The 26,175-nt window shown below is 37.0% G+C and overlaps 3 protein-coding genes across 3 annotated transcripts in view; 1 reads left to right on the forward strand and 2 right to left on the reverse strand.

Moving 5' to 3' along the window:
- The window catches only part of galr1b (galanin receptor 1b), a 39,332-nt gene extending 29,020 nt beyond the window's left edge, over positions 1 to 10,312 (reverse strand). The window contains exons 1-2 of the mRNA XM_057347946.1: positions 9,537 to 10,312; positions 8,696 to 8,761 (exon numbers count right to left, since the gene is read on the reverse strand). Of these exons, the coding sequence (XP_057203929.1) occupies positions 8,696 to 8,761; positions 9,537 to 10,190 (720 nt within the window). The 5' untranslated portion in view covers positions 10,191 to 10,312. The remainder of the gene's footprint in view (positions 1 to 8,695; positions 8,762 to 9,536) is intronic.
- Positions 10,313 to 18,231: 7,919 nt separating this feature from the next.
- ctrb.3 (chymotrypsinogen B, tandem duplicate 3) lies at positions 18,232 to 21,716 on the reverse strand. Its single transcript, XM_057347959.1, has 7 exons — positions 21,389 to 21,716; positions 20,520 to 20,623; positions 20,297 to 20,376; positions 20,012 to 20,096; positions 19,723 to 19,903; positions 19,047 to 19,180; positions 18,232 to 18,654 (listed from the first exon to the last, which is right to left on the reverse strand). Exons 1-7 carry the CDS (start codon positions 21,438 to 21,440, stop codon positions 18,493 to 18,495), a joined length of 798 nt encoding a protein of 265 aa, XP_057203942.1. The 5' UTR covers positions 21,441 to 21,716; the 3' UTR covers positions 18,232 to 18,492.
- Positions 21,717 to 22,590: 874 nt separating this feature from the next.
- Positions 22,591 to 24,137, forward strand: LOC130557024 (chymotrypsin A-like). The gene is made up of 6 exons (XM_057338437.1): positions 22,591 to 22,712; positions 22,793 to 22,896; positions 23,103 to 23,182; positions 23,331 to 23,590; positions 23,747 to 23,880; positions 23,976 to 24,137. Exons 1-6 carry the CDS (start codon positions 22,661 to 22,663, stop codon positions 24,135 to 24,137), a joined length of 792 nt encoding a protein of 263 aa, XP_057194420.1. The 5' UTR covers positions 22,591 to 22,660.
- The last annotated feature ends 2,038 nt before the right edge of the window (positions 24,138 to 26,175 follow it).

A 26,175-nucleotide genomic window follows, 5' to 3' on the forward strand; every position in this document is an offset into this window, starting at 1 on the left:
GCTGGAGACTCAATCAGGTACAAAACTGTTGCGAAACGACACCTCGAGGCCATTCCGTTGGGTTGTTTCTTCAGTCACAGATACTGCACAGAGTCTCCCACCCAATACAGCTTGGTTTTTCTATGTATCTTGCTCTGTTGAACGGAAAACGTGATTTTATATAGACAATAATGGCTAACGCCATGCCTTTCCAAAGAAGATGGCTGTGTTTATATGGTTGTGATGTGAGATTGAGATATTGTAGTTTTTTGAATATGCAGTAAATTATGAATTTGATTGTGAGTGTTAAAGGAGAGATGAATTAAGGCACCTATCACATTTTAACCTGTGCTCTTGTTATATAAGAGGGAATCGTATTCAAGCAAACATCCTGTAAGTGTCAGAACTGAAAACGCCCTTGTTACTGAAATTACAACTGTTATTGACACCAGGCCCAGCGAACGCCAGGTACTGGAATGCACCTATCATAGATAGGTTGAACACTGCCTCCACAGAAGAATATCAACGACTACTTCTCTAGCCCCACCCACTGATCCGCGCATGACAGTACTGAAGTAACACAAGTTGCGCAGAACCAGATAGAGCGAGCAAGCAATAAACATGCCGTTAAAGATCGTAAAATATTGTGCAGTTTATTTTTAAAGACGTTCCAGCTCACATAGGTAATACATTACTACGGATTGCTTTGTGAACAAGGCACAGGTCGACGCTGGATTTGCGGAGAGAGTAAAATTAAAAAGCAGTGCTGTGCTGTCAATATTGGAACCGATAGGAATGGCGCAGCAATCTTATGTGAGTACAACATTTTTGTACTATGTGTCACTATTGCTTTGTTAGATATCACTCGATATACCCTGAGCCCTATTCGCACGGGATTAGTATTACCTGGGGACCTCTAGTCATTTGTAATAATTGCAGAGGTTGTCTGTGATCTTAATCCCGTGCGAATCGGCCATGTCTGTAATTTGTAAAGTAAAAATTCCCCCACAAATTACCTACCATATTTTGACGAACAAGATGTCCAGTGATAATATTAGTCCTGTGCGAATCAGCATCTCTGTGATTTGGCGGGCTCATATATCATTTTTCAAGGTTTTATCCACCGTTTGCGAATAATGGAGGCTGTTTTGAAGTGTTTTGGTGTTATTTCGGGTGCTGCCGAAACAAACGGGGTCTCCCGTTTGTTTATTTATCATGGAAACTCTCGTAACATTTGAGACCCGCGATCGTGGTGATCTTGTGTCTGGTTCGCGATCAAGGGTCTCAAATGCTCAAATGTCATATATCATTAAACACCATACAACTATAGGCCATACAAACTATACGCAAAGCCTTGCCATCACATCCGGGGAAATAAATCAGTACATTTGATTAAAATCACAGGCTTCATTTATCCCATGCGAATGCGTCGCATGAAATACAGATGTGGGAAGGTAATTTCTAAATCACACGAGGTCCCCAGATAATACTAATCTCGTGCGAATAGGGCTAATGTTTAACCTAACGTTACGTCTCTAACCAAATACACAGAAGGCTCCAACTAAATTTACTCCGCAAACTGCTATTCAATCATAGTCATAAGTAGACCTCATACAACAGTTTAAAACAATAAACAAGCCCAGTTCATGACACCTTTAAATCTTGTGTACTTAAATAAAAAGAGGCTTGGCAGTACTTACTATTATTTGTCCTTTTTGCAATCTGCTAAGTATTAACAGAAATACTATTTAAAGCAACAAAAGTACTGCCAATAGTTAGGTCTAGTATTTTGAACACTCACAATTGTTGAATTTACATTACACTGGTGTTGATGTTAAAAGATGAGTGTTCATAACACTGTATTTGTATGCAAACACCAGTGTAGTGCAAAAACAACATTGAATAGTGTTGAAGTGGTTTAACATTTAACAACACTTGGTGTTAAAGTTACATCAAATGGGTGTCAAAAAGTTATCACAAAAGTGTATAATTTACCCCGCATAGTGTGGACACATATAGGCCCGGTTTCACAGACAAGGCTTAAGGTTAGTCACAGACTAAAATTAATGTTTGACCTGTCTTAACTCAATATAACATGCCCAGAAATATCTTACAATATATCAGTGCCATTGTTTTGTCTCAAGATGCACACCAGTAATGCATTTTTCTAAGGCATTTTTATAAAACCCACATAAATATCTTAATTCAACTAAGGCTTAGTCCTGGCTTAAGCTAAGCCGTGTCACTCGTCTACAATCCCTGCACCTGTCAGCGATTCCCTCATCTACCGGACTCCATATATACCCATTGTGTTCCTCTGTTCATTGTCTGGTGTCGTCTGTATTATACTCCGTGATTGCATCGCTTGTGGAGAACATTAAAAGCTGTTTGTTTTCACCTCATCGTCTGTGGTCCGTGGCAGTGCATGACAGAGGTAAGGCAAAAATGTGAAAGACACATATCAGAGTTCTAGTAATGGCCAGATAAGATTAACTTATTCTTTTTTTTATTTAATGTTTAATATTTTGTTTTGATTTAACAAAAAGTACAAAACGTTTTGACTCGCCAGTAAAAAAGAAATGTTCTGGCATACAGACCCCTACTCATGAGAAGCTTTTTGTCAACAAGTATTGATTAGCTAGTTTTCCTTTTAAATGGGATTATTTTACTATAGCTGCTGTAATGTTCACCATAATGAACTGATGTCACAGACAAACAACATTCAGACATTCAGAACATGAGTTGTTAAATGACACAATCTGGAATCATACTGTAGATGACTGTTCAGAATCAATGTCATTCACATACATGTGGAGGTCACCTGGAGTGAGACATAATACGATTGCAGGGATCATGCTGTTTTTACAGTAATGTTAAAGAACCCCAGCTGAATCAAACCAAGACTGCTGCATCTGACCCATCCAAATGTGTATTTGCACCAATGTATAAAAGTTTGTCAGTTTAAATAGTTAAAATTTTCAGTCTTGCACAAAGTTTCTGTAGCTCAGTTGGTAGAGAATGGTGCTAACATATGGAAGCATATTGGTAGCTATTTTCAATTTGAAATGCAATACGCAAAATGGCAATGCAGTATATAAAATGACAATGCAAATGTGTATTTAAATATACATTTTAAATGACATATGTGCAACATTAGGTGCAAAATAAAAATTAAATTATATAAATTACAGTTGTCAGTTCCTACACTAGTTTTAATGTTATTTGAATGGATATTTTTAACGCTCTTTAAGTTGCAAAATGAAAATGAAAATGCATTCCCAGGTTTTATTATACTGTATATGTTTAAGATAGTGAAGCTGAAAACTGTAGCAAAATAATCATTTAAATGTATTGAACATTTGGGATTGCATCTTCATTTACAAACAGCGAGTTGGGTGTTGCAAAATTCAATGTGGACTTGAAAATGCATTTCGAGCTGGCCAATATGCTTCCATACTAACAATGTCAAGGTCATGGGCTTGATTCATAGGCAACGCATAAACTGATAAAAGTATTCCCACTGTAGGTTGGATAAAAGTGTGCATGTGTGACCGGTCCTACTCACCCCGCAATGCGCGAGCCTCGAACCGGTGTCGGTCCGGATGGGAGACGGGCGCTCTAACGAGGAGGCTCGCTAGAGCGTGCGTCTCTGCTCGTCGGGGAGTGAGGTTTACACACTGCACAGCTCTTCACTAGCTGGCCTCCGTTACACATGCATGAATGAGTATATGTAAATTAATTTAAATGTCAATGACAACAGTGAAGAGAAGTGGAGAAAGCAAGGCAGCGTCAATGCATAATGAGACCATCTGACCTCATGGTTTGTATGATGGCTTCGGATCTAACATCAGTGCTGCAGCAAGAATATCACATTATCAGTCTTGCAAAATACTGTCATGTTGGACAATACAAGAATTCATATTATGATTGACCTTGATTGATTATGTTTAAAAGAAATTTTTACAACATTACACATTGCCCTTGCATCCTTTTGTTTCAGTTTTATCTGTACCAATGTGTAGCATTAACTGTGAAGGCGATGGTATAGTTCAAACAAAACCGAAGAACGAAATGCTAGGCTGTAATTTCAAATGAAGAAAGTGCAGAGTCCCTGTGACAAGGCCCTAAAACACTGAGAAAGGCCAATCACAATGAAGGAAAAGATCAATTTCAATAACAAAGCTCAGGTGGAATGAACAACTATGAATTATTCAATACAAATACCTTAGACAAGCTTCTTATCAATTAATGACTTTTTTCCCCTGCACATATTATTAGTCTTAGTTGTGAACTGTAAGATTTAACAGTTTTGCTGTCAATCCCACACAAAAAGCAGAAAACTTTTTTTTGTAAACGCACATTGTCATTAATCCACTATTTGTCTGTTCTTTAATCATCACATAAACATAAATACTGCAATTAAGCTTTGTGGAACTACACTATGATCAAATTAAACTTTTGCAGAACAGATTGTATAAAGTGCATAATAGCAGGGGCGGACTTACCATTAGGCAAAGGTAGGCAATACCCTGGGGCCCCGAGCTACCAGGGGCCCCCAAAAAGAAGGGGTGGACTTAACCAATAAGCCACGTCAGCAGGCACGTAGAGCCCCAAGTAATCATCAAAATAGTCGGGATATCCCTGTTAACGTTTTACGTTATTATATCTGTACGAAGGCACTCCCCCCATTATAGATTAGAGTGGACCATTCCATTAGCACCGTATATGCGCGAGACAGTTGAAAGTGAACGCAGCGGCGGAATTAGTAGAACTGCCCACAGCGAGATTTTCATTGTGTGGTACATTAGCTGCAAAACGAAGTAAAAGTCGCAGGGAAATAAAACAACAAAGAACGCAGCTACATCAGCGGAGAGGAAAAAGGACGATTTACAAAAGATTGTTGCCAAAGTCTCTGCTTTTCCCCCACACAAACTCCACCGCTGCTCCTACAGCAGTAGCGCATCTCTCTCCCGCCAGACACAGCACTCTCCCGGCCACGAGCAATGATAATGTGCCGGTGAGTATTTCTCCATGAACACCGACAACACAGTTATAATGACTGACACCCAAAACATCTGTCAAACACAGAGCGCTGTGCGCTTGGTAGGAGAGGGCCAGTTCAAAGGTAGAAAGGTTGTTTGACTCCGCTGCGCAGACCGATGGGCACATAAAGACATAATATAATAACGTCAGTATGGTGCTAACGATTCATACTGTACGCACTAGTACAGAAATTTGGTGACATTTAAACGCATGAAAGGTCGTTAACCACAAAAAAAACACGGAGAGAGGGCACACTTTGTATATAGTAATCCCAGATCAGGGTTTTTCGTGCATAAAGAAATTGGAGGTGGCCGCCTCAATCAAATTTCGTTCCGCCTTAGACTCTCGTCAAAAATATGTTGAGTGTCTTCACAAAAAACACTGCGTGCATTATTAAACAGATTGTCATTTGTAACTGCAGTTACGCCACAATGGAGGCGCTGTTTCGTTACCAGCAGTGAGACGCTGAAGAGTTCAGTAAAAGAGCTATATTAGGAGCTGTATTAGCTGTGTTTCACGGCTGTTCAGGAGTTTTACGTTCAATTTACATTTTCTTGAATTTCTTGAAAAGATTTCCTAAATTAACTTGCTGTACATCATTATAATGTTTTTAGCTGTGAAGTTGGCTCGTTGAATCAGCGTTATTCTGTACACAGCGAGTTCGCCAGTATGAACGCACATTGCGATCAGAACGACTCACAATCAAATGACTCCTTTGAACCAATTCGTTTACACAGAATGTAAGAGATCAGTGAATCGTTCAAAGCTCAGTGAACTACAAGAGAACGTAGGGTGTGAATGAGCTTTGCTCATTTAATTAGACTGGTTACTTATGGGCTAAAAAGTCTTATAAAAAGACTTGTATTAAAATTTTCAACTTTTCTGTTTGATTGAATAAATTCAATGCTTTATATAACTTATTAGTTTTAATTTTATCATTTTTTTAGAACTTTAATATAAGTGTTTTGTTAAGACACTTATCCCATGTTTTTCATTTGGGAATTCATTATAATATATTTTTTAATTAGTCAGTATCTGTGTTTATTAAGCTTAGTTTTCCCCTGTCACTTTGACTGGGGGTGAAAAGTTGTGTGCTTTGAGGAGGAAGAAAAATAAGGGTTGCAGTTGGGGCCCCCATACATGGATTTGCCTAGGACCCCCAAATCACTAAATCCGCCCCTGCACTGGACTGTATTAGCCACAGTATAGAATGCTGATTAAATGAAAATTTGGAATGGTCTCCTATTTTTTTCCACAGCTATATATTAATAAAAGTATATAAAATTCTATATTAAATTCTCTATTAATTTTTATAGACTTGAAAATTGCTTTGCTAAAAATGTATATTTTTGTCTTTTTGACAGTAATTGTTTTAGCAGGTTATATTTTATGTATATTAGAGACTAACAGGACAGGAGTTGGAGTAGTTTGTTTGTTGTTCTGTTACTGCATCTGTCACAAACACACAAAGACACATTGTGTTTTTACTTCTACCATAATTAATTTGAATGATTTAATGCATGGAAGATTACACACGTGTCCCAACATAGAGACCAAGTGACCTAGAAGTTGTAATGACATGTAGCATTTAGCACTCATCACTTGACTATTAAGTTCCCTCTTCCATTGATTTATATAGTGTTGATACAACATTACAATTGCTATGGCATTCATGTTATCATCTAGCAGGAACCTAGAAATATGAGAATTCTGAGAATATAGGAAAAAAGAACAAAGAAAAGGGAAGGTAACCAATCAGGTTAATTAAAGTATTATCTGGCTTTCTTATCTGTTTGTATACGGTACTGTGATTCACAATTTAAGAATATAAAATTGTTACAATAATGAAATACTCTATGTACAGAGTATGTTTAGCTTTCTCGCTGCACTTTTGACTGCTTCACATCGTAAACGGGAACACTGAACTTAAACAACAGCTCTGATTTAGTGAGTTATTTTAACTCATGGCTATCTAAAACCATTGTTACCAACATTCTTTTGTCAACATTCAAGCAACACATATTCAAGTTGTCAAAATATATACAACACTTTCACTCCTGGCAATATATCTACATTCTTATAAGAAAGCATCTGATAAGAAACGTAATAAATCTACTTTTGCACACTGCTACTCCATGCTCGTTTTTTTAAAGTACGGAAACTTTTCAATTTGGTAAAAAGGTTACATACCGCATTTTCCATGAACTAACAAAGCTCTGTTATGTATTGTGCACCTCAGATTATAAACAAGAATAGGTGTGCCATCTACTTTGAAAGGATCCAAGGTTAGTGATTTGTTGCTATAGATACAGACCTCAGATTTGTAGTTATGCTCCAACAGTGATCTTTGTCACATTAGAGGTCAGTTTTGCTGCATCATTACATTTACTCTCATCCAAGTCAAGTACATTGTGTGTGTGTGACATTAGGACGTAGGTAACAGTAAAAATATTGTAATTCTGCTCTGACTCCAGAACATCCACTCCCAGTGCTACAGGTCCAGCTCAAAAAAGGTGTCTTGGTCGTCAATGGTTACGAAGACCACTCTCCAGCGTATTGGCTAATACAAACCATTAACTTAAGTGAGGAGCTAAAACCACCGTCTGATATGCATTTCTTGATTTAAACAGACTATTTTATGCATCTGAAATATTTAATTTGAAAGTCTAACTATGAAATTCCTAGTCTGCACTGTTTATGCTCCCGAAGGACATACAATGTTTCTTTCTGATAAACACAAAAATGAACTCTGAGTATAGACCATTTCATCGGACGCGCACGCACCTGACCCCCAGTTAACTACCGCTTTGTGTTTGGCTAGTGTCTAATAATATAACTATATTTAATTTTATTTATGTTAATATTCATTTGTACTATTATCTTACTGTATAATAATTGTATTAAATAAACGATTTTGTTGTATGTTCGTTTTATTAAAAAAAGCATTCATTGAACATTCATAAAGAAACCTTGTGGTACATTGACATCTAGCAGTTGAGCTTGGTATCGCAGTCTAAATAAAAATATTGGAGAGATAAGTTTAGCCAAGCAACGGTTCTTCTCGGTTTCTTTTGATTGTTATCAGAAATGATATACAGGCACTCTATTGTTTGTGAATGTGTACCGGAAGTTAAGTTGGGGGGGTCACAAAAATGCGCATGCGCAGTAATGTTTGTTTATGTTGTTAAAATGAAACCGTCTATATTTTAATTTTGTCAGACATTTATCATCAGTGAAAATGTACATAAAAATACATATTGTCTTCTGCTTTAAATATGACAGCTCATTTTATTGATTATTTTTAGGAATGACAGATTATTAACGAAACCAATTTAAGGCAAGCAACAGGTCTAGATTTTCCAGCCTAATTAAGGTAAGGACTGATAATCTCCAAAAAAAGTTTAAGGAAATTATCAAAAAGTTAGGCCAAACATTGAAACTAAAAAATATCCCTGCTACCTGGACCATGAAAGTAAAGTATGATGCAAGAGCCATGAAGATCTGCTTCCATACCCTTCAATGGATTTTTATAGCAAATACTTCTAGCCAAATGCTGGAAATTACAGTACGGGGGTAAATTTCACTGCAGGATATCGCCATATCCATTAAAAATTATAACAAAATACAAACATTATTTGTTGTCAAGACTAGTAGAAACCAACAATTCTTTTACCTTTCGCTTTGATCGTTCAGACTTCTTCGACATATTTTTCATTTTTTTATGAAGATGATACAACACCTGAAAATCAAAGACAACACTATGTTCAAAGACTGTGGACTTTTACAACTGTCTTCCACCAATAAACATGAGGTTACACATTAAATATTTTACAATAGGTAAGCGACGAGTAAACAAAGCTATTTTAGAATATTGTTTTCACATGCTGGAGACAAAATTTCAATCATTCCAGTACTACATACACACAGTTATAATAATGTTCCTGTCCCATTTAAATACATAAATTACTCCTCATTGAACACACAAAATAAAGACTCTGACCCACATTCATTAACATTAAAAAGCTTTAAAATAGTGGTACATGGTTTTGTTCCAATTTTTGGTAAAAAAAAAAAAAACTACGCGTTGCTGATTTCTGTTACAATTAAAGTGATCGCAAACTAGTGTAGAACTGCTACACATGCACAGTTACAAATGAAACTGTAACACACATTAATTGTTAGTGAGTAATCAATTACTTTTTAGTGTCTATGACGGTTTCCCATTTCGATTTCCAGACAGGATGACAGGCAAAACTACACCATAAACTACCAACATGGGTTAGTGGCCACCTGTTGCATCCTTGACTATGAAACATGCATGCTATAAACACGTATGCTTTCGAGATTGACTGTTTAGTATTTAAAGCTGGAATGTTATTAATACAGCAATTAGCCCATAGTGAATAACTGTTGGTAATGTGATGGCACAACTCATATTTTCGTGCTCAAAAACTCAGAAGCCTAGCCTAAGCATAAAGATGCGTGATTTTACAGCAATTAAAATAAATCCTTACCTTGGCATAGCAACATGTGATCAAAACCAGAGGTAACAGATAACCTATCACGAGAATGGTGACTTTATAAGTGTGCTTGGCCACCCGTTCGGTCCAAATCTCCCAGCAGAACGAGCTGTTGGGAGCCTTGGGGTGATCTGTCATAATTTGGTGCTGCACAACCGGGACGGCAAAGATGAAGGAAAGCATCCAAATGACACAAACGCCTATGAGCGCATTCCTCCGGTTACGAATACAGGGGGACTTTTTAGAGAGAACAACGGCAATGTACCTGTCCACGGACATTGCCACAAGTGTGAAAATGCTCACCAGCATGCTGACCATGACAAAATAGTGCACGAATTTACACAGGAACGCCCCGAAGATCCACTCGGGAAGAGAGTATATGGTAGCTTGAAACGGGACGCAAAACAGAAGAAACGATAAATCTGCTATACTGAGATTTAGGATGAAAATGTTTGTAGTACTTCTCGAGCGCCTCGACTTGATTTTCCCAATGACAACCATCACCAGAGTGTTTCCAATAATTCCCAGGAAAAATATACATCCAAATATGACTGGCACAATCACCACCTCCGGACCGAAAGTGTCGGTCGTTTGGTTTGCGATGCGCTCATCCGTCCAAACGGTCGTTTCATTTTGGGATAACCCCATGTTCCTGGGATTGACGATTCAAGTCCAGAAGAAATAATATGACATAAGTCCGTTCAAAAGCAAAGAAAGTGCTACGATCATTCCCTAGTTCGGGTTCTTGTCTACTTCCACTTGCAATTTGCCCAAGTTAGCGCACACCTTCAAATCTGTGCCGTTGCGCGCTGGCTCGTTTATGAAGTACTCGGGCAGGCTGGGAAACGCACCGGCTGGGTGTGAAACACTCGAGTGACAGGGCACATCATACTACATTTCTTCCAGGGAATAACACTGTAAAACACCCTGTAGGGAAAATTCCCGCCCGGAAGCGTTTGCGTCGTGATGTGCTCTTGCGCGATTACATTTTATATTGTATTGCTTCTCTGAAGTTTAATTAATAACGACTACCTGTCTGCCATAACAGACTTTGGGTCAAAGAGCGCTGTTTGTCTCTGTAATTACGAACTTGGCGACATCTGAAAAAAAAACAGTCTGAGGACCTTGACACTTGTTTTCTGATTATTTTAAAGCGTCACGATACAGATAACTTGTCTTTACTCATGACTCATTGTAGCAAGGTCTAATTTGTTTGGTCTCTGTTTAGTGCACTACTGCAGCTGAAATATTTCAAGGAATAGTTCACCCAGAAATTGTCTTCCTTTATTTACCATCATGTCAATCAAAACCTGTTTTTGACTCTTCTGTGGCACACAGAAGATGATATTTCAAAGAATAATTTTCGAAGAAATATTTCAGTGGCTTTGTGTTCATAATGGAAGTCAATGTTCATCGAAATATCTTCTATAACTCACAATGCCAACAACAGAGTGAAGCATTTTTTTTTCATTTGGTCAAATCTAATGTATTATTTATCATCTCAGTACTCGGTTTTAAGCTAGGCAGCATGCCACCCACACAGATAACCTTAATAAAATGATAATAGATACTCTGAAAAAACATGTAAACCTTTACTGGCACTGGCAGCTGTTGTAGGTTCTTTCATTTCATATAGTCACACTGTTTTTAAAAGCATGTTCAAAGCAGGTTTCAAACAAGGTGGTTTTGTGAAGACATGCAGCTGATTTTAAAGAGGTATTAAGAACATGGACCTCTACTCTCTTTTGTTCACCAGTAATATCAGATTTTGTACGTACTATATAAAGGGGGAGAACCAATATAAACCTGTCTTCTTCTGCGTGACTCAACCACATCTGCAGGTGTTACACCTATTTCCAGTGGGAGGTGGGTTTAATTTCCAAGAGGTAGCAATAGCAGCCCTGAGGCACTCCAGTGCTTATAATGAAGTTTAACAGGTTGTACTCCAGCCAGGTGCTTGTGATCCATTAGCAAAAGGATGATTTCATGTTTTCTTCTGCCAGAGATAGAATTCTAAGACAGGATATGTATGTGATTGTGTTTCAGTAGCAGGTGTTGACTGCACCCTAGAGGCAGAAAGTCAAGAATGGGACTGATATTGGTTTAAGAAAGAAAGGTCGTGTTTTTAACAAAAATATTTAGTAGTGCTTACGTTGTAAATTAGTTGGATGCTTTGCATAATGGTTGTACTGCCAGATGAGCTCCACAGTGTTCCAATGTGCCTACTTACATCATCACAGCTTTCCTGATGTTTTGTCTTTTGAGAAGTCTGTGGGCATCATCCTCATTGATATGACTGGGAAATAAAGTGGCATTATAGAGAAGGATTATCGAGGTGACAGTGTGGTAATGTGAAATTGGAAGCGGATGGATAGGGTGCAGGAGAGGGTCAGGACTGAGTCATTCAGTAGATCATGAAGACTTTGTCTTTCATTAAAGTTCTAGTTAAACTGGTCTGAGGGGGTTCCTGTTATAGCCTATGATTGCAAGGTGCATATTTCACGCAGCAGCAGCCACATTTGCACTAAAAGATTAAAACAAACATATTAAATATTTTGGTGGAGAGACATTAATATAATGTGGCAGTTAAAAAGGTTGTGACAAATTACCGTATGTGAAACACTGGACATGAGATAATACTTGTAACATAATTTTTCTCACCAACCTAAAAAACAATGTTTTAAAAGTCAAGAAAACAATATACATACTATTATAAATCTGGTTGTCTCAGAACCTTTGCCATTATCTGTAGGTATAAAAAAGTAAAGGTGAGACTAAAAGGGAACATCTAAAGTGGTTTAGAAACAAAAACTGGAAGTTTGTAGAATGTCAACATGTTGACTAAACAGTACTTATTTTTACAGTGATTGATCACTGACCAGAGGGAGATCTGTCAATCAATTTCACACCCATGAGAAGTCCTGCGCATTAAAGAAAAGTAAAAAAGAAGCAGGTGATGTAGCCATGTAAAATAGTATTAGTGAGGGTACTGCTGACAGTAGAAGGCTGAATCAGAGTAACGGAGTCTTGTTGTTGTAAATTGGCTAGTGTCAGGGGTCAGGGTTTGGCTGGTTTGTATGGGCAGATAACCCCTGCTGGCAGATGACATAACTACGCCATTATGTGTACAAAAAGCATGTTTTTCCATTGAAGACTGTTTAAAAGCAGCTGCATTTCTGTCAAAATATAAAATGCCCAAAATGTCATATTGTAAATACACAACAGTGAGAGAGAGGTTTTTAAATGATTAGAAAACATGTTCTCATACAGTACTTCTTTTTTGTTTTGCAAGTCTTGTTATGGATGACCCGCTGACCTCTCTACCTTCTGCCACATCGCTTGTTTTTGCATTGTGATCAAAAACCCAAATTGATCTGTTGAGTTGTGAGTTGGACTTTTTATGTGAATCTTTGTTATTCTTTTTTCCCATTTTGAACTAACCTTAATAAGAACCAGTTTTCTTATTCTTAAAATAAGATTAATTAAAGGAATGCAAGCTATACAAAGCTAAAGTTAATATTGCAATACTTATGGTTTTTAAAGTGGCAAACTGATGACTGATGAAACCAATGTTACTGTATTCTGTTGTACCATACACAATTTAACAGACATTTTGAAAACACATTAAGAAAACCTATACATACAGTACATAGTATAAGAATAAGATTCATTTATGTAGTTATTTATTATTTATTTTGATGAATTAATGATAAGCAGTTTCATGTCTATCCTTGAATCAATTCTAATCAAAGTTGATGTATAGGATATAGAAAGTAATTAGTAATAATTCAATAATTTTTTGGAGAGAGTAATTTTACAGTAATCTAATTACACTATTGAATATGTAATCAGTAACTAGTAATTAATTACTTTTGATCGTGATGTATATCCAAGTGAAACGGCTTCTGAAATTAGAAAAGAATGTAGGGCAGGGCTTTATTTTGCACTTCCCTTTTTGATTGGTTTGTTGTAAATTGGGCCTGGAGGGGAGGGCTAAAAATCCCTGGCCATTGGGCAGTGAGTATAGTCCTACCTCTTTTTTGTTGCTTACGTCATGTGGTGAACAGTTGTTGTTGAGAGGGGGAGATGAGCTTAATGTTTTTGATTAAAGATTACAAGTGCAAATGAATAAAAAAAAGGTTTGCACGGATAGCTAGTTTATAATAATCACTGCAACACTGTGTAAAACACTTAGAATTTTCCTGTTTGGTTTTGACTTTATTTAATAAAAAAAATGAATTTAGGTGTCTTTTGATACATTTAGCAAAACTCAAATACTTAATCTTACCGGCTCATTTACAAATTGCTTTAGACTTATTTCTTTTACAGTATAATTTAGTTGTACTGTAGCTATATAAAGAAACAGGTACAAATGTAGTATTGTGCCACACAATGTGTTGAGTGAAAGTGTCACACATTGAGGTCTCAGCTATCCAAATATGATTTACAATATCCGCATTGAACAAGACCCTGAGAACTGGGAAATGTATTAAACCTCCACAAACATGTCTTCTTTTGCAGTCTATGGATACAACTGATATCAAAGTATACCACACTGTGTCCCAGGAGGGCTGACACTCTCAAGGCATGTCCTGTGGTTTTGATCCTCTCTTTTCCTGCTGTGGGCAAAAGGAACACAAGAAAGCTTCCTGGTTCATTGAGGGAGAGAATCTCAGATCAGTGAAGCACACGCTATTCCCAAAGGAAGACTCAAACTGAGAAACAGAGTGAAAAAAGATGGAGAGGGAATTATGGAACTAGGACGGAGTGAAGGGTCTTAAGATATGGTGACACACACGTCCCTTGACTGTTCAGTTAAATAAACATTTTAAACAGTCAAAACCCATATAAAAGACATTATTCTATAATGTGTGAAATGGGACCATTTTGTTTTAATTAATGTATTGAATTTATTTAAAAAGGAAATATTTGAATAATTTATAAATATTTCCGTGTTTTATACCCCTTGCAGTTTATTTATTAACTGTTTACCCATTTTCGTCAAACATTAGTTCAAGGTCTAACAAGTCCGGAAGAAAGCAAAACAAAATGAATAATGAAGTTGTGGCAATCTGTGCATGGTGATTTCCACACAACATAGAAAAAGTTATTTATTTGCCTTCCACTGTGATAATTTAAACATTTACATTCATTTAAATATTTACATTTTTTATCGTTTTATAAAACACAGATTCAGAAAACTTCTTGAGGCTGCTGGATGTATTTATTTGCATAACACATAATTATCCACAATGCCCAAAAGCATTAGGAATAGCATTCTTTCTTTCTCTTTATAAGCTTTTTACTTGATTAAATGTTCAAATACTTGTAATTAGGAAAAACAAGATATTATGCCAACAATGCCTGGAAACCCTTACTGTGAGAGGTTTATGCAGAGCCACAGATAGCATTACCACATCATGGCTAGAGTACCATCTCTTGTGCGCCACTCACATGGGCTGCTGGATCCTCTCAATTCTCGGATTAGTCCTATGGGAAAATTGGCATGATTTTTCAATTTCTCTTTCAATTTGAGTTGGACCAGCTGTCAATTAATTTCAACTCCCTTGATCCTTGAAACCCCTGATCTCAAAAAGCAAACATGAAGACATCCAAAGAACATAAATTGAAAATAGAATTAATCTTATGCTACTAATCTTGAATGTTCAATTCTGGTCTGGCTAATGCCTGCATGGATACAGAAAACTCAAAGATGACTCAAAGGTGACAAAAATGAAAAGCGAAGCTCCTGAACTGTTTGAATTTGATTCAGAATGACATTCACCTTGAATTTTCTCTGAGGACTGAGTCAGGCTTTTATCACATCACATGTATTTTCACTTGAACATGACAGGGGTTTTATAGATTTTTTTAAATTGGTGTACTGGGTCATTAATGCCACTCTATTTATAACAGCCTTGAGCATCATAACAGAGAAAAGACGAGAGATTTTTTTTATTTTGTCATTTGCCTCGGCTCTTCATCTTTTGTTTTTCTATTCAACATCTATTTGAAACAACTGCCTCAACAGTTGTATGTGTCTCAAAGAGGTTGCCATGGAAACCTCTGTTGTTGTGCTACATATTTAACAGACTGAAGGGCAGCCAGAGACTGTACTGAATACACAATATTTTGTCTAGACAAAAGTATCTTTCAGTTACGTTTATGTACGAAATGACCACATTTTCTTATTTTAATATTGTACTCTGTTGTATTGAGTAAAACAGAAGAACATACATTTTGAGACTAAAGACCAATAAGAACTTTTTTTGACACAGCATTCATACTACACACCGTAAATAGAACAGAAGCAACCTGGTAACAGTTTTTGAGAAATATCAGGCTTTGTATTCTGTCTTCAGTCTTTATCGCCATCTTCTGTCAGAGATACATTGTATTTTATTTGCACGGGATTAGTATTTTGTGGGGACCTGTGTGATTTAGAAATTACTTCCCCACATCTGTATTTCATATGGCGCATTCGCACAGGATACGACCCAGCACCCGAAATATGTTAATGTCAAAACACTTTAACACAGTCTCCACTCGTGAACGGTGGATAAAACGACCCCACCAAATCACAGAGATGCCGATTTGCACGGGACTAATATTATCACAGGACCTCGGTGTTTGGCGAAATATGGTAGGTAATTTGCGGGGGAATTTTTACTTCTCAAATTACAAACATGGCCGATTCGTGCGGGATTAAGAACAACCTCAGCAATTATTACAAATGACTAAATTAGAGGTCCCCAGAGGTGGACGAAGTACACAACTTCCTTACTTGAGTGAAAGTACAGATACTACTGGTCAAATATTACTCCACTACAAGTAAAAGTTGTAAAGACAGATTCTTACTTGAGTAAAAGTACAGAAGTACGTGCTTTTAAAAGTACTCAAGTATTAAAAGTAAATTTCCTTTATGTCAGTTGTGCATTGTTTTATTGTCTATACCTTGTGCCTCTGAAGCAACCTACTGAATACACCGAGTAGCTCACAGTATCAATTGTATTAAAGGAGTAGTTCACTTCAAAATTTGCCCCCATTGACTTTCCATAGTAGTTTTTATTCCTACTATGGAAAGTCAATGGAGGGAAATTTTGCAGTGAGCAACTCCTTTAAGAGCTTTATATGTTTAGCACATATATGTTTAGTTTAGATATAATCCTGTATTATCATTTAGCCTAATTATCCTCATTAGCCCCCTAGGCCTATATATGTTTTTGAGCAGTGTTCTTTTATTTTGTATATTCCCTTTACCAGTTTTAGCAGCAATTTACCAGTAAGTAGTAAGGTTCTTGTAAATAGTAAAGTGTAGAAGCCATGTGTTTGTTGGATTTATTATCATAATTTAACTACAAACATAAACTATAGCTAGTATAATGAATATAATGAAACTATGGTATGTTTAGTTGCTGTGGTTTTACTAAAGATTATTAATTGGAGTACGGTTCCTATATTTAGAAAGTGGTAAATTTGTGGATACTGTGGTTTTACTGCAAATACCATCCCTGCTGAAAAAAAACAATGATTTTTTTAATTAGAATGAGATTTTTAAATTAAATTCCTCTTTGTAGTGTGTTTTGGGTTTTATTCCAATAGGATTTACCATCCCACCAATAGAATCCATCACATACAAGTAGGCAAGCATCCATAGTACAATTCCCATAATAACCATTAAATCCATTACATTTTATGTTGTATTTTGGGCAGGGTTCTATTGTTTTTATTTCAACAGGAATACTTCAACTATAGTTACTTGAGTAAAAACATCATTCATTTTCCAAATCACAGCAGATCAGAAGTTAACACGCACGCGTAGCTCAAGGTGTATGTGATGCCTATTTACCGTTTAGCCGTTATGCCGATCATTTTCATGACAATGTCTCCACGATCTTTGACTGATCGTAACCCACAGATGATTACACCACACTTTAACATGTGCCTTTTTCGTCTTGTTCTATTTGCCTTTTTAGAGCGCTATCAATGGTGTATCAGCGCCTACGTTTACATTAGTTTAGCGGGGAAGAGCCCAGAGTTGCCAGATTTGCGTTAAAAAAATCTGCCAAATGGCCATTCAAAACTTGCCGGAAAACCGCGATCTTAGAAAAACTGAAATACTTGGCAACAATTAAAGGTCCTGGCAGATCGCAAGACAGATAAATTGCGCACACAGGAAACCCGCTGCATAGAAACCATTTTCTACTTTTGGACCTTTTTATAAATGTAGTGGAGTAAAAAGTATGATATTTGTCTTTCAAATGTAGTGAAGTTAAAGTACAAGTACTCAGAAAAAATAATACTCAAGTAAAGTACAGATACTCAAAAAGTGTACTTAAGTACAGTACTCAGGCAATTTACTTCTTACTGTCCACCTTTGGAGGTCCCCAGGTAATCCTAATCCCGTGCAAATAGGGCTTTAGTTGCACAATTTGTTAAATTTAAATCAACTCAGATATGAATGAATAAATAACGAATGTTACATAGCTAGATTAGTCTTTATTTGGCAAAACATTAAAATATATTTACCAGAAAGAATATTTGGAGTGAAAGTAAGTTTCCATTAAAGTGATATTCTGTAAATATCGTCGCTGTCCTTCCAGAACCTCGGATGTCCAAATACAGTTTTTAAAAAGTACAAAGTTGAAAAGCACTTTTTAATACTTTTTATTAGGTAGATATTTGCAAAACCATGTGACAAACATAAAGGGTGACTAATAATAATTATTTATGGCAAAAAAACAAAAATAACGAAATATGGAGATATGAGGTTTCATAAGGACAGCAGTGATATTACATTTGTATGGCATTTGGGTTAATAATAACATAATGTTTCATTTTGGAATGTACTGTTCCTTTTTTACAGATGTTTTACTATAAAATTAATTTTGTAATATTAAAGATGCTGTTCATTGTTGTCAGGAAATCTCTACATACAGTACATTCTTTTTTAATTGGAGGTCAAAATCTGGTCCACCCAGGCACGGAGCTCTGTGACACGGGCATAAACACCGGGTATACTGGTGTCACAGCGGCTGCTTCCCCAGGACACAATACCCACCAGTGTCCATATGTTATCCTTCTGGCACACCAGAGGACCACCAGAGTCACCCTAAACCAACAGAATAGAATAGAATAGAATAGAATGAGCTTTATTGGCCAAGTATGTTTCCACATACAAGGAATTTGTTATAGTGACAGAAGCTCCACAGTGCAACAGAAAGACAGCAACAGGACAGAACACAGATGATAAAAATAATAATAATAATAATAATAAAAAATACAATAATATAGAAATAGGCAATGTACAAAACAGCAAAAACACAATATACAATATAGACAATTATGTATGTACAGGTCTGATATGTGCAAATTTGGTGAATAAATAATGTAAAATAGAATTGTGTGTTCCACGTTTAATGTCAAGTGTTCATAAGAAGGCACACAGAGTTACTCTTAATCACTTAAAATACTGTTTATGAAAGAGAGAGTGAAAAGTCTTACCATGCAGGAGGAGGCACCAGCAGCACCAGCACAAATCATAACATCACTGATGTTGCTTCCCCAGTAGTTCTTACATTCCTCATTGGATAGCAGAGGCAGGGCAACCTGCTGGAGTTTATCTGGAGTAAACAGAGCTACAGGCAAACAGAGAAAGAGCAGGAATTAAATATGTTATAAAATATATTATAAAAAGTTACAGTATAGAGAGATTAATATATTATTGATATCACAACCTGAGATTCTAATAGAGGGTATGGACGTGTCGTCACTTTATCACGTGAACACCACGTGAGCACACCTAAGTGTGTCCCCATGGGTGGCAAATACTCAGCAAAATGACTACTTAAAAATTCAGGAAATGCAATTCCGCGCAACATTTCAGTGTCCAGGAACACCTGATTCCTTTGTAAGTTGTAAGAAAGTTGCAAGGATCACCGTCAAGTCCAAATGCTTGTAATTTCAGCAGATAATTGCGTGTTTTAGTCCCGGTTTCTTTGTTTCTCCTATTCTCCTCAGTCATTTTGCTGGCCGTTTGCCACCCAAGGGAGCGTGTCCCAGGGCGTGTCCCGACATGTTCATGTGGGAAAGTGATATCAATGCATACCCTCTATACTAAGTCTAAGTACTGTAGAATGTAATATATTAGTCTACATGTACATGTTTATAGATATCTAACCATTATATCTGGTCACTCCCCAACCAGAGGTCACACAGGTCATGCCAGGGGCAAATACATCAGTAGTCTCTGCAAGACAGACCGGAGAGACGTGGTCATTCAGAGTGGCGGGGGAGGCCAGCTTCACCAAGGCGATGTCATTGTTGATGGTATTTGGATTCCACGCGGGATGGGTGAACACCTGCAATTCACATGATTGCATCATAAATGTCACATTTTTCAAGGTAACAATAGAAAACAAGTCAATAGAGCTGGAAAGTAAAACAAATTCTTGAATGTTTGTTCTCACCTTCTCCACTTTCATGGTCTGTATGTCCTCCTGATTCTGAGTACTTGCCTTGTTGTGCTCTCCCAGGATCACACGGTGACTAGTTCTGCAGAAAAGCCACATTCAATTAATTTACGTCTATGCCAATATTATTTCGTACATAATGACTACAGTGTGGTGCACTAAGGAAAATAAATCTTTGTCCAAACTGTTTTGTGCTACCAACAGAGTAAAGCCGATTAGAAAGAGCATTGCAGAACATTGCAGAAGAATTTTACCGCAGGTATATACTGTATATAATGTTACCTGACACTGCAGTGAGCAGCAGTCACAACCCAGTTCTCATTGATCAAAGACCCACCACAGAAGTGCCAGTTAAAGGCGTCCTGCAATTTTAACAATCAAAATCAAAACAGAAAAACAATACTAGTCACAAATGTTTGTATTAGCTTGTTGTCATTTTCAGGCTGTCGATTCACAATGTCGAAAGTCTGAAAATGTAGTTTGACGCTTTTTAGTTATAACATACCTGCAGAGACACCTGCCAGGGCCATGAATGAGGCACTGCCTCTTCACCATTTACGATGCGGCCATAGCCACTAACAACAGGTGGGATAGCAGGAACACCGCAGCCTAAAAGAAAGAGGTAAAAATGGATGCAAAATTGGTGAAATTTGATAGGAAGTATAAATAGGCCAAGCAGTCAATGCTTTCATAAATTTGCCAAAAGTTTCCAATTTTTCTAAAGTTCCTAATTTTTTGCTCATATTTACCAAACAATATTTGGTTACATTTTACAACAAGGTTGTATTTGTTAACATTATTAATGCATAAACTAACATGAAATAGCAATGAACAATACATCAGCATTTATTAATCTTGGCTTTCAGCATTTACCAATACATTGTTTAAATAAAATATTGTGAATGCATATTGAACTAACATGAATAATTAACACCAAGTAACAAAGATTAATAAATGCTGAAAAACTATTTTGCTCATTGTTAGTTAATTCATTTACTAATGTTAACAAATACAATCTTATAAACGGTTACCCAATATTAGATTTTTAGAATTATTTAAATGTTATATCATTATAGTTTCTCTTTGGACAGAGTTTAAACATTTTTATGACTAATCATTTGTTAGAATATTATTTGCTAATACAGAATAAGCAAATAATAAATTAATAATAAATGATTTGCTTATCAGTAGCCTATTTGCTGAATAATGAGATATTTTAACTTTACAAATGCTAAAATCTAAAAACTAAATTATTCAATCAAAAAACCCCAAATCTCATGACATCATAAATAGACGTTTCATGCTAATCCACATTCTAACTGTATAGGCTATTTGTGAACTTCATGGAATTTTAAAATAAAAAGTATTTCTCACCATAGGCTGCATTAAGAAAGGCAAAACAGGACAACAGCCACAGGAAAGACATTCTGCAGAAGAGATGGACTTATACACAGCAGTAAGCCCTATTTAAGACCAAAATATGAACCCACATTTACCACTGACAACATGACAACCAGAGGAGAACGTGTGTGGTCAAAAATTAACCCCGAAAGGTTTCATCAGCTGCTCACCACCTGTACACAATCCCACTTTTCTCACCCCTTTATGTGAACACTGAAATTGGAACACATTTATTCTGTTACATGTGTTCAAGTGGGTGACAAAGAAACACTTACATTTGACTGATTTTGAGAAAATGTTGTATTATTTGTTGTAATATTTTTTTGTTTGTTTTATTTGTTATAATATATTTAAACAACTTATATTGAACTGATGTTTTTTTTGTATCTTATTGGTTTATTTGAATAGGCATAGTACATACTGTAAACATGATTCCAGGCTGAAAGAGCTGAATGTGCAGATTGAGATTTACACAGGTGTACTCTAATTTACATCTCAAGTCCCTATCGAAAGGCTTCATATACAAAATAAAAGAATACCTGAACTGTAATAATATATCAAATTACATTTATGCATATTTACAGCAAGTGAAAATAAAACTAAATATACGTTTTAAGAACCTCCAATCCTGGCAACACAGAGATTAAATAGATATTAAATAAATCAATATGATAATAAGATGGTACAGCACTGATTTGTTTTACCAGCACTTTACAATCAGCGTATGTTTTATATGTTGTACTGCTTTAATTTCAACAGTCAACATATTCCAGATTTGGGTGCCATTTTCAGAAAAAGCTATTTGTACCTGTGTGGTTCTACAAATATTGTTGGACTGTTTTTCTTGTTAATGCAGTATGAACGTTTTAAGCAATTACTGCATTGTCCGAAGAACTTAGCAAAACTTATTGTGTCTGCCACAAAAAAAGAAATAAAAACTGTTGGGGACACAGTCTGTTGGTTATATTTCACATTTTATTTTACATTTGTTTAGAGACCTATGTCAATCAATGTTCACTTTTTTCTTTTTGCCCATTACATGTCTCTCAGTTTTTTCACTTATATAGGTAAAATATTGCATAGACATTTCCCACTCTTCTGTCTTATGAGGTTGAGATAACATGAACAGGTGAAGCGGTTACACGGTATATGCACCTTTTAGGTATTTTGCAACATGCAAATGTAAAGCAAGGTATATAAAAGCCCAGAGTGCTGCTGTGACAACTCAGAGATCTCAGCTCAGAAATGGCCTTCCTTTGGATCGTGTCCTGCCTTGCTTTCATTGGAGCAGCCTATGGTATGTTACCGTTTTTTTTCCTTTTTTTATTTTTAAGTTTTACATCTACAGTTCAACTAATACTTATTTATATTGTTAAGGCTGTGGCAATCCTGCCATTCCCCCTGTCATCACTGGCTACTCCAGGATTGTGAATGGCGAGGAGGCAGTGCCACACTCATGGCCCTGGCAGGTGTCTCTGCAGGTACAGTCAGACATCTTCATTTGCAAATGACTTGTGGATATTTTGAGAAAATCTGAAAATATATGTATTGTAATGTATTAAATATTCATTTCAGCAGTTGCTGACAAATTCCTAAAATTGTTCCATCTACATGTATGGCACTACTGTACTGTACATACAGTATCTAGAATGTTCATTAACTGAATAAAACTCATGTTTCACCTAAGGACTCTACTGGCTTCCACTTCTGTGGTGGATCCCTGATCAATCAAATGTGGGTCGTGACTGCTGCTCACTGCAATGTGAGGTACAGTAGACACTAGTCTAGTCATTTATTATGGATGACACTATTAAAACATTACATTCTTATTTAAGAATGAGGCATCAAAAACATGTTTCTGTAGTCAATGGAATTCTGTAAAGTTCTGAAAGAAATATATATATATTATTGTTAGAACCTCTCACCGTGTCATCCTGGGTGAGCATGATCGTTCCTCCAACTCTGAGCCCATTCAGACCATGGCTGTTGGCCAGGTCTTCAGGCATCCCAACTACAGCAGCTTCACCATCAACAATGACATCACGCTGATCAAACTGGCCACCCCTGCTCAGCTCAACACACGTGTATCTCCTGTGTGCCTTGCTGAAACATCTGACAGCTTCCCTGGTGGAATGAAGTGTGTGACCTCTGGATGGGGTCTGACCAGATACAATGGTATAGATTTTAGACATTCTCGCAGCATTTCAATTTAAATGTTTTATCACTGTATTCTGTTGCATATGCTTCCAGTATACTCTTTGATTTTCTATTTACTATGTATTCAAACCTTTTTATATATCTTATAAAACACAATACATCTTTATTTTCCAGCCCCTGATACCCCTGCTCTGCTCCAGCAGGCCACTCTGCCTCTGCTGACCAACGATGAGTGCAGGCGTTTCTGGGGAAGCAATATCACAGATAAGATGATTTGTGCTGGTGCCGCCGGTGCCTCTTCCTGCATGGTAAATTTCTTAGCATTTCAGTTTACTTTTCATATTTTACTGTTCTGTTCTTGAATGTAGAACTTTAAGTTCTAACTCATTTTTATGTGTTTCAGGGGGATTCCGGTGGTCCTCTGGTCTGTCAGAAGAGTAACGTCTGGACTCTGGTTGGTATCGTGTCTTGGGGCAGTAGCACGTGCTCCACCTCCACTCCCGCAGTGTATGCTCGTGTTACTGAGCTCCGTACCTGGATTGACCAGACCATTGCTGCAAACTAAAGCAGCCATTGTGCTTTAAAGTCTTTAGACATGAAGAATAAAGCTAATCAATAAAGTGTGATATTGAGAAAAAACATTCTCTCTCCTTGGTCTTTTGTATATGTCGTAATAATTACATTCACATAGATGGCTTTGAGTCTGTGTGTATATACAGGAACAGTGAAACTGAAACATCTTGTCTGGTTGACCACAATAAATTATAATAGTGTAGGGCCTCTTTTTAGTTTGCATGAGTTTGTCTTGGGAATGACTTCACGTCCTGCATTGTGGCAACAGGGATTCTGAGCCATTCCTTTTACAGAAATGTGGTCAGGTGCTGGTGGAGGAAAACAATTCCTGACTCTCCTGAGCAAGCTGAATTGGCTGAAAAACAACATCTAACAACTGTGCAGGGCATTTCAGATCAATGATACATTTTTATGCTCATCGAAACTTTCTGTCACATGTTTTGATCTGTGTGTTGGTGCATTATCATTGGGTACAATGTTTGTACCATTACAGTAGGTGCACATAGTCCTTCAGACTCCGTATGGAGTTAAAATGCCTACTTAATTCTGTAGAGTTGGGCCGCTGTAGCTTTACATTTTTTGGATACCCTTTATTACTTTTTGATGTGGTTCATCCTTCATGATGGTATGCTGACATTACTCTGGATACTGTGGCTCTCAATGCAGCAAAGATACCAAAGACTTGCTGTCCTGGTGCTGTATAGCAGAAACATCCTCAGAATCCTATCTTATATATTTAGTGACAGCATGGTAATTTCAATTCGGAGCCCATTTGGACACTAAAATTAATAAATCCAAAGATCTGAAGTTTATACCAGCTAGATACAGGGGCGACATTTGGGTATGTCAGGGGCTGGCGGCTGCCATACCTTGGCTGTCTGGTCAGGTCAATTCAAAGTAATATTTTACTGCAGTTTATTGCAGAAACATGGGCGTCGGAGGAAAAGAATGTAAAAGGAAAGAGTTTAAAAACAGCATAGCTTCAATAGCCGCTTCAGTGGTGTAGTGCAAAAGACGTGTGACCTATAGTTATAGACTCTGCTGCAAAGCAAGTTCGAATACGCCAAACTTACTTTTCTATATTTTAAAATCACATACTGTATCAGATCTGCTTCCATTTGTTTTTAAACTATATTATGTTTTTATCAATAGATCATTTAAGTGTGTTGTGCCTTATCATACGTTAGGATGGCTGCTGCAGTAGCAGCATGTATGATAGGTCAGGAATTAATAAATATACTTGAGACCGTCATGTGGAGGTACCGTAGTAAGATTGGATAACCTCCTGAGAATCTGCCATACCTTGGCTTTAGGTGAATTGACGCCACTGACTAGACACAACAATTTGTCCTCTTAAACTCTGAAATGTCTCCCATTAACTACAAACTACAGTAAATAAATACAGTACATTAAAACAGCACCACCTCACTGGCATCGACTGCAACTCTGAAGGGATTCTTAAAATTTGAGGCCAAAAGTACAGGAGCTGTGGCCAACAACATTTTTGCATTGTGAAATGCCTCCTGGCACTTTTCTGACCATTCAAAATGCACTTTGGCACTAAGAAAATCAGTCAAAGGTACCACGAAAGTGGCAAAGTTTTTACATAAGACTATAATATCCTGCCATACCCAAAAATCTGCGAAGTTAATGTCGGTTTTGAGGCACAGGGAATTCACAAATAGCCTCAATCTTCTCTTCCATAAGCCTAACCTGCCCACCACCCACTACCTTACCAAGATAAGTGACCCTGGGCTTTCCAAACTCACCCTTGGCCAGGTTTATAATAAGATTAGCAGCGCCGAGATGAGAAAAAAGTTGACAGTGATCAGTTCAGGTATTACTATGTACAGTATAACCACATCATCAAGGTATGCCTCACACCCACGCATCCCATATAACACACGATTACGTGTGTGGAGCGTTTCGGACTCCAAATGGCATGACCTTGTACTGCAAGAAATTATCAGGTGTCACGAATGCAGAGAGTTCCCCTTCAGTCGGTCTCTCGATGTTGTGTTAAGAGACAG

Source organism: Triplophysa rosa, linkage group LG1, assembly GCF_024868665.1.
Source record: "Triplophysa rosa linkage group LG1, Trosa_1v2, whole genome shotgun sequence".
Taxonomy (NCBI): domain Eukaryota; kingdom Metazoa; phylum Chordata; class Actinopteri; order Cypriniformes; family Nemacheilidae; genus Triplophysa; species Triplophysa rosa.

Excerpts from the sequence above, each read along its gene's own strand:
- ctrb.3 (XM_057347959.1), bottom strand. The coding sequence starts at position 21,440 with ATGTCTTTCCTGTGGCTGTTGTCCTGTTTTGCCTTTCTTAATGCAGCC. Across the intron at positions 20,377-20,519 it reads CCTGGCAGGTGTCTCTGCAG|GACGCCTTTAACTGGCACTT; the intron begins GTATGTTATAAC and ends TTAAAATTGCAG. Across the intron at positions 19,181-19,722 it reads GGGAGTGACCAGATATAATG|CTCTGTTTACTCCAGATAAA; the intron begins GTTAGATATCTA and ends GTTTGCCTGTAG.
- LOC130557024 (XM_057338437.1), top strand. The coding sequence starts at position 22,661 with ATGGCCTTCCTTTGGATCGTGTCCTGCCTTGCTTTCATTGGAGCAGCC. Across the intron at positions 23,183-23,330 it reads GCTGCTCACTGCAATGTGAG|AACCTCTCACCGTGTCATCC; the intron begins GTACAGTAGACA and ends TATTATTGTTAG. Across the intron at positions 23,881-23,975 it reads CCGGTGCCTCTTCCTGCATG|GGGGATTCCGGTGGTCCTCT; the intron begins GTAAATTTCTTA and ends TATGTGTTTCAG.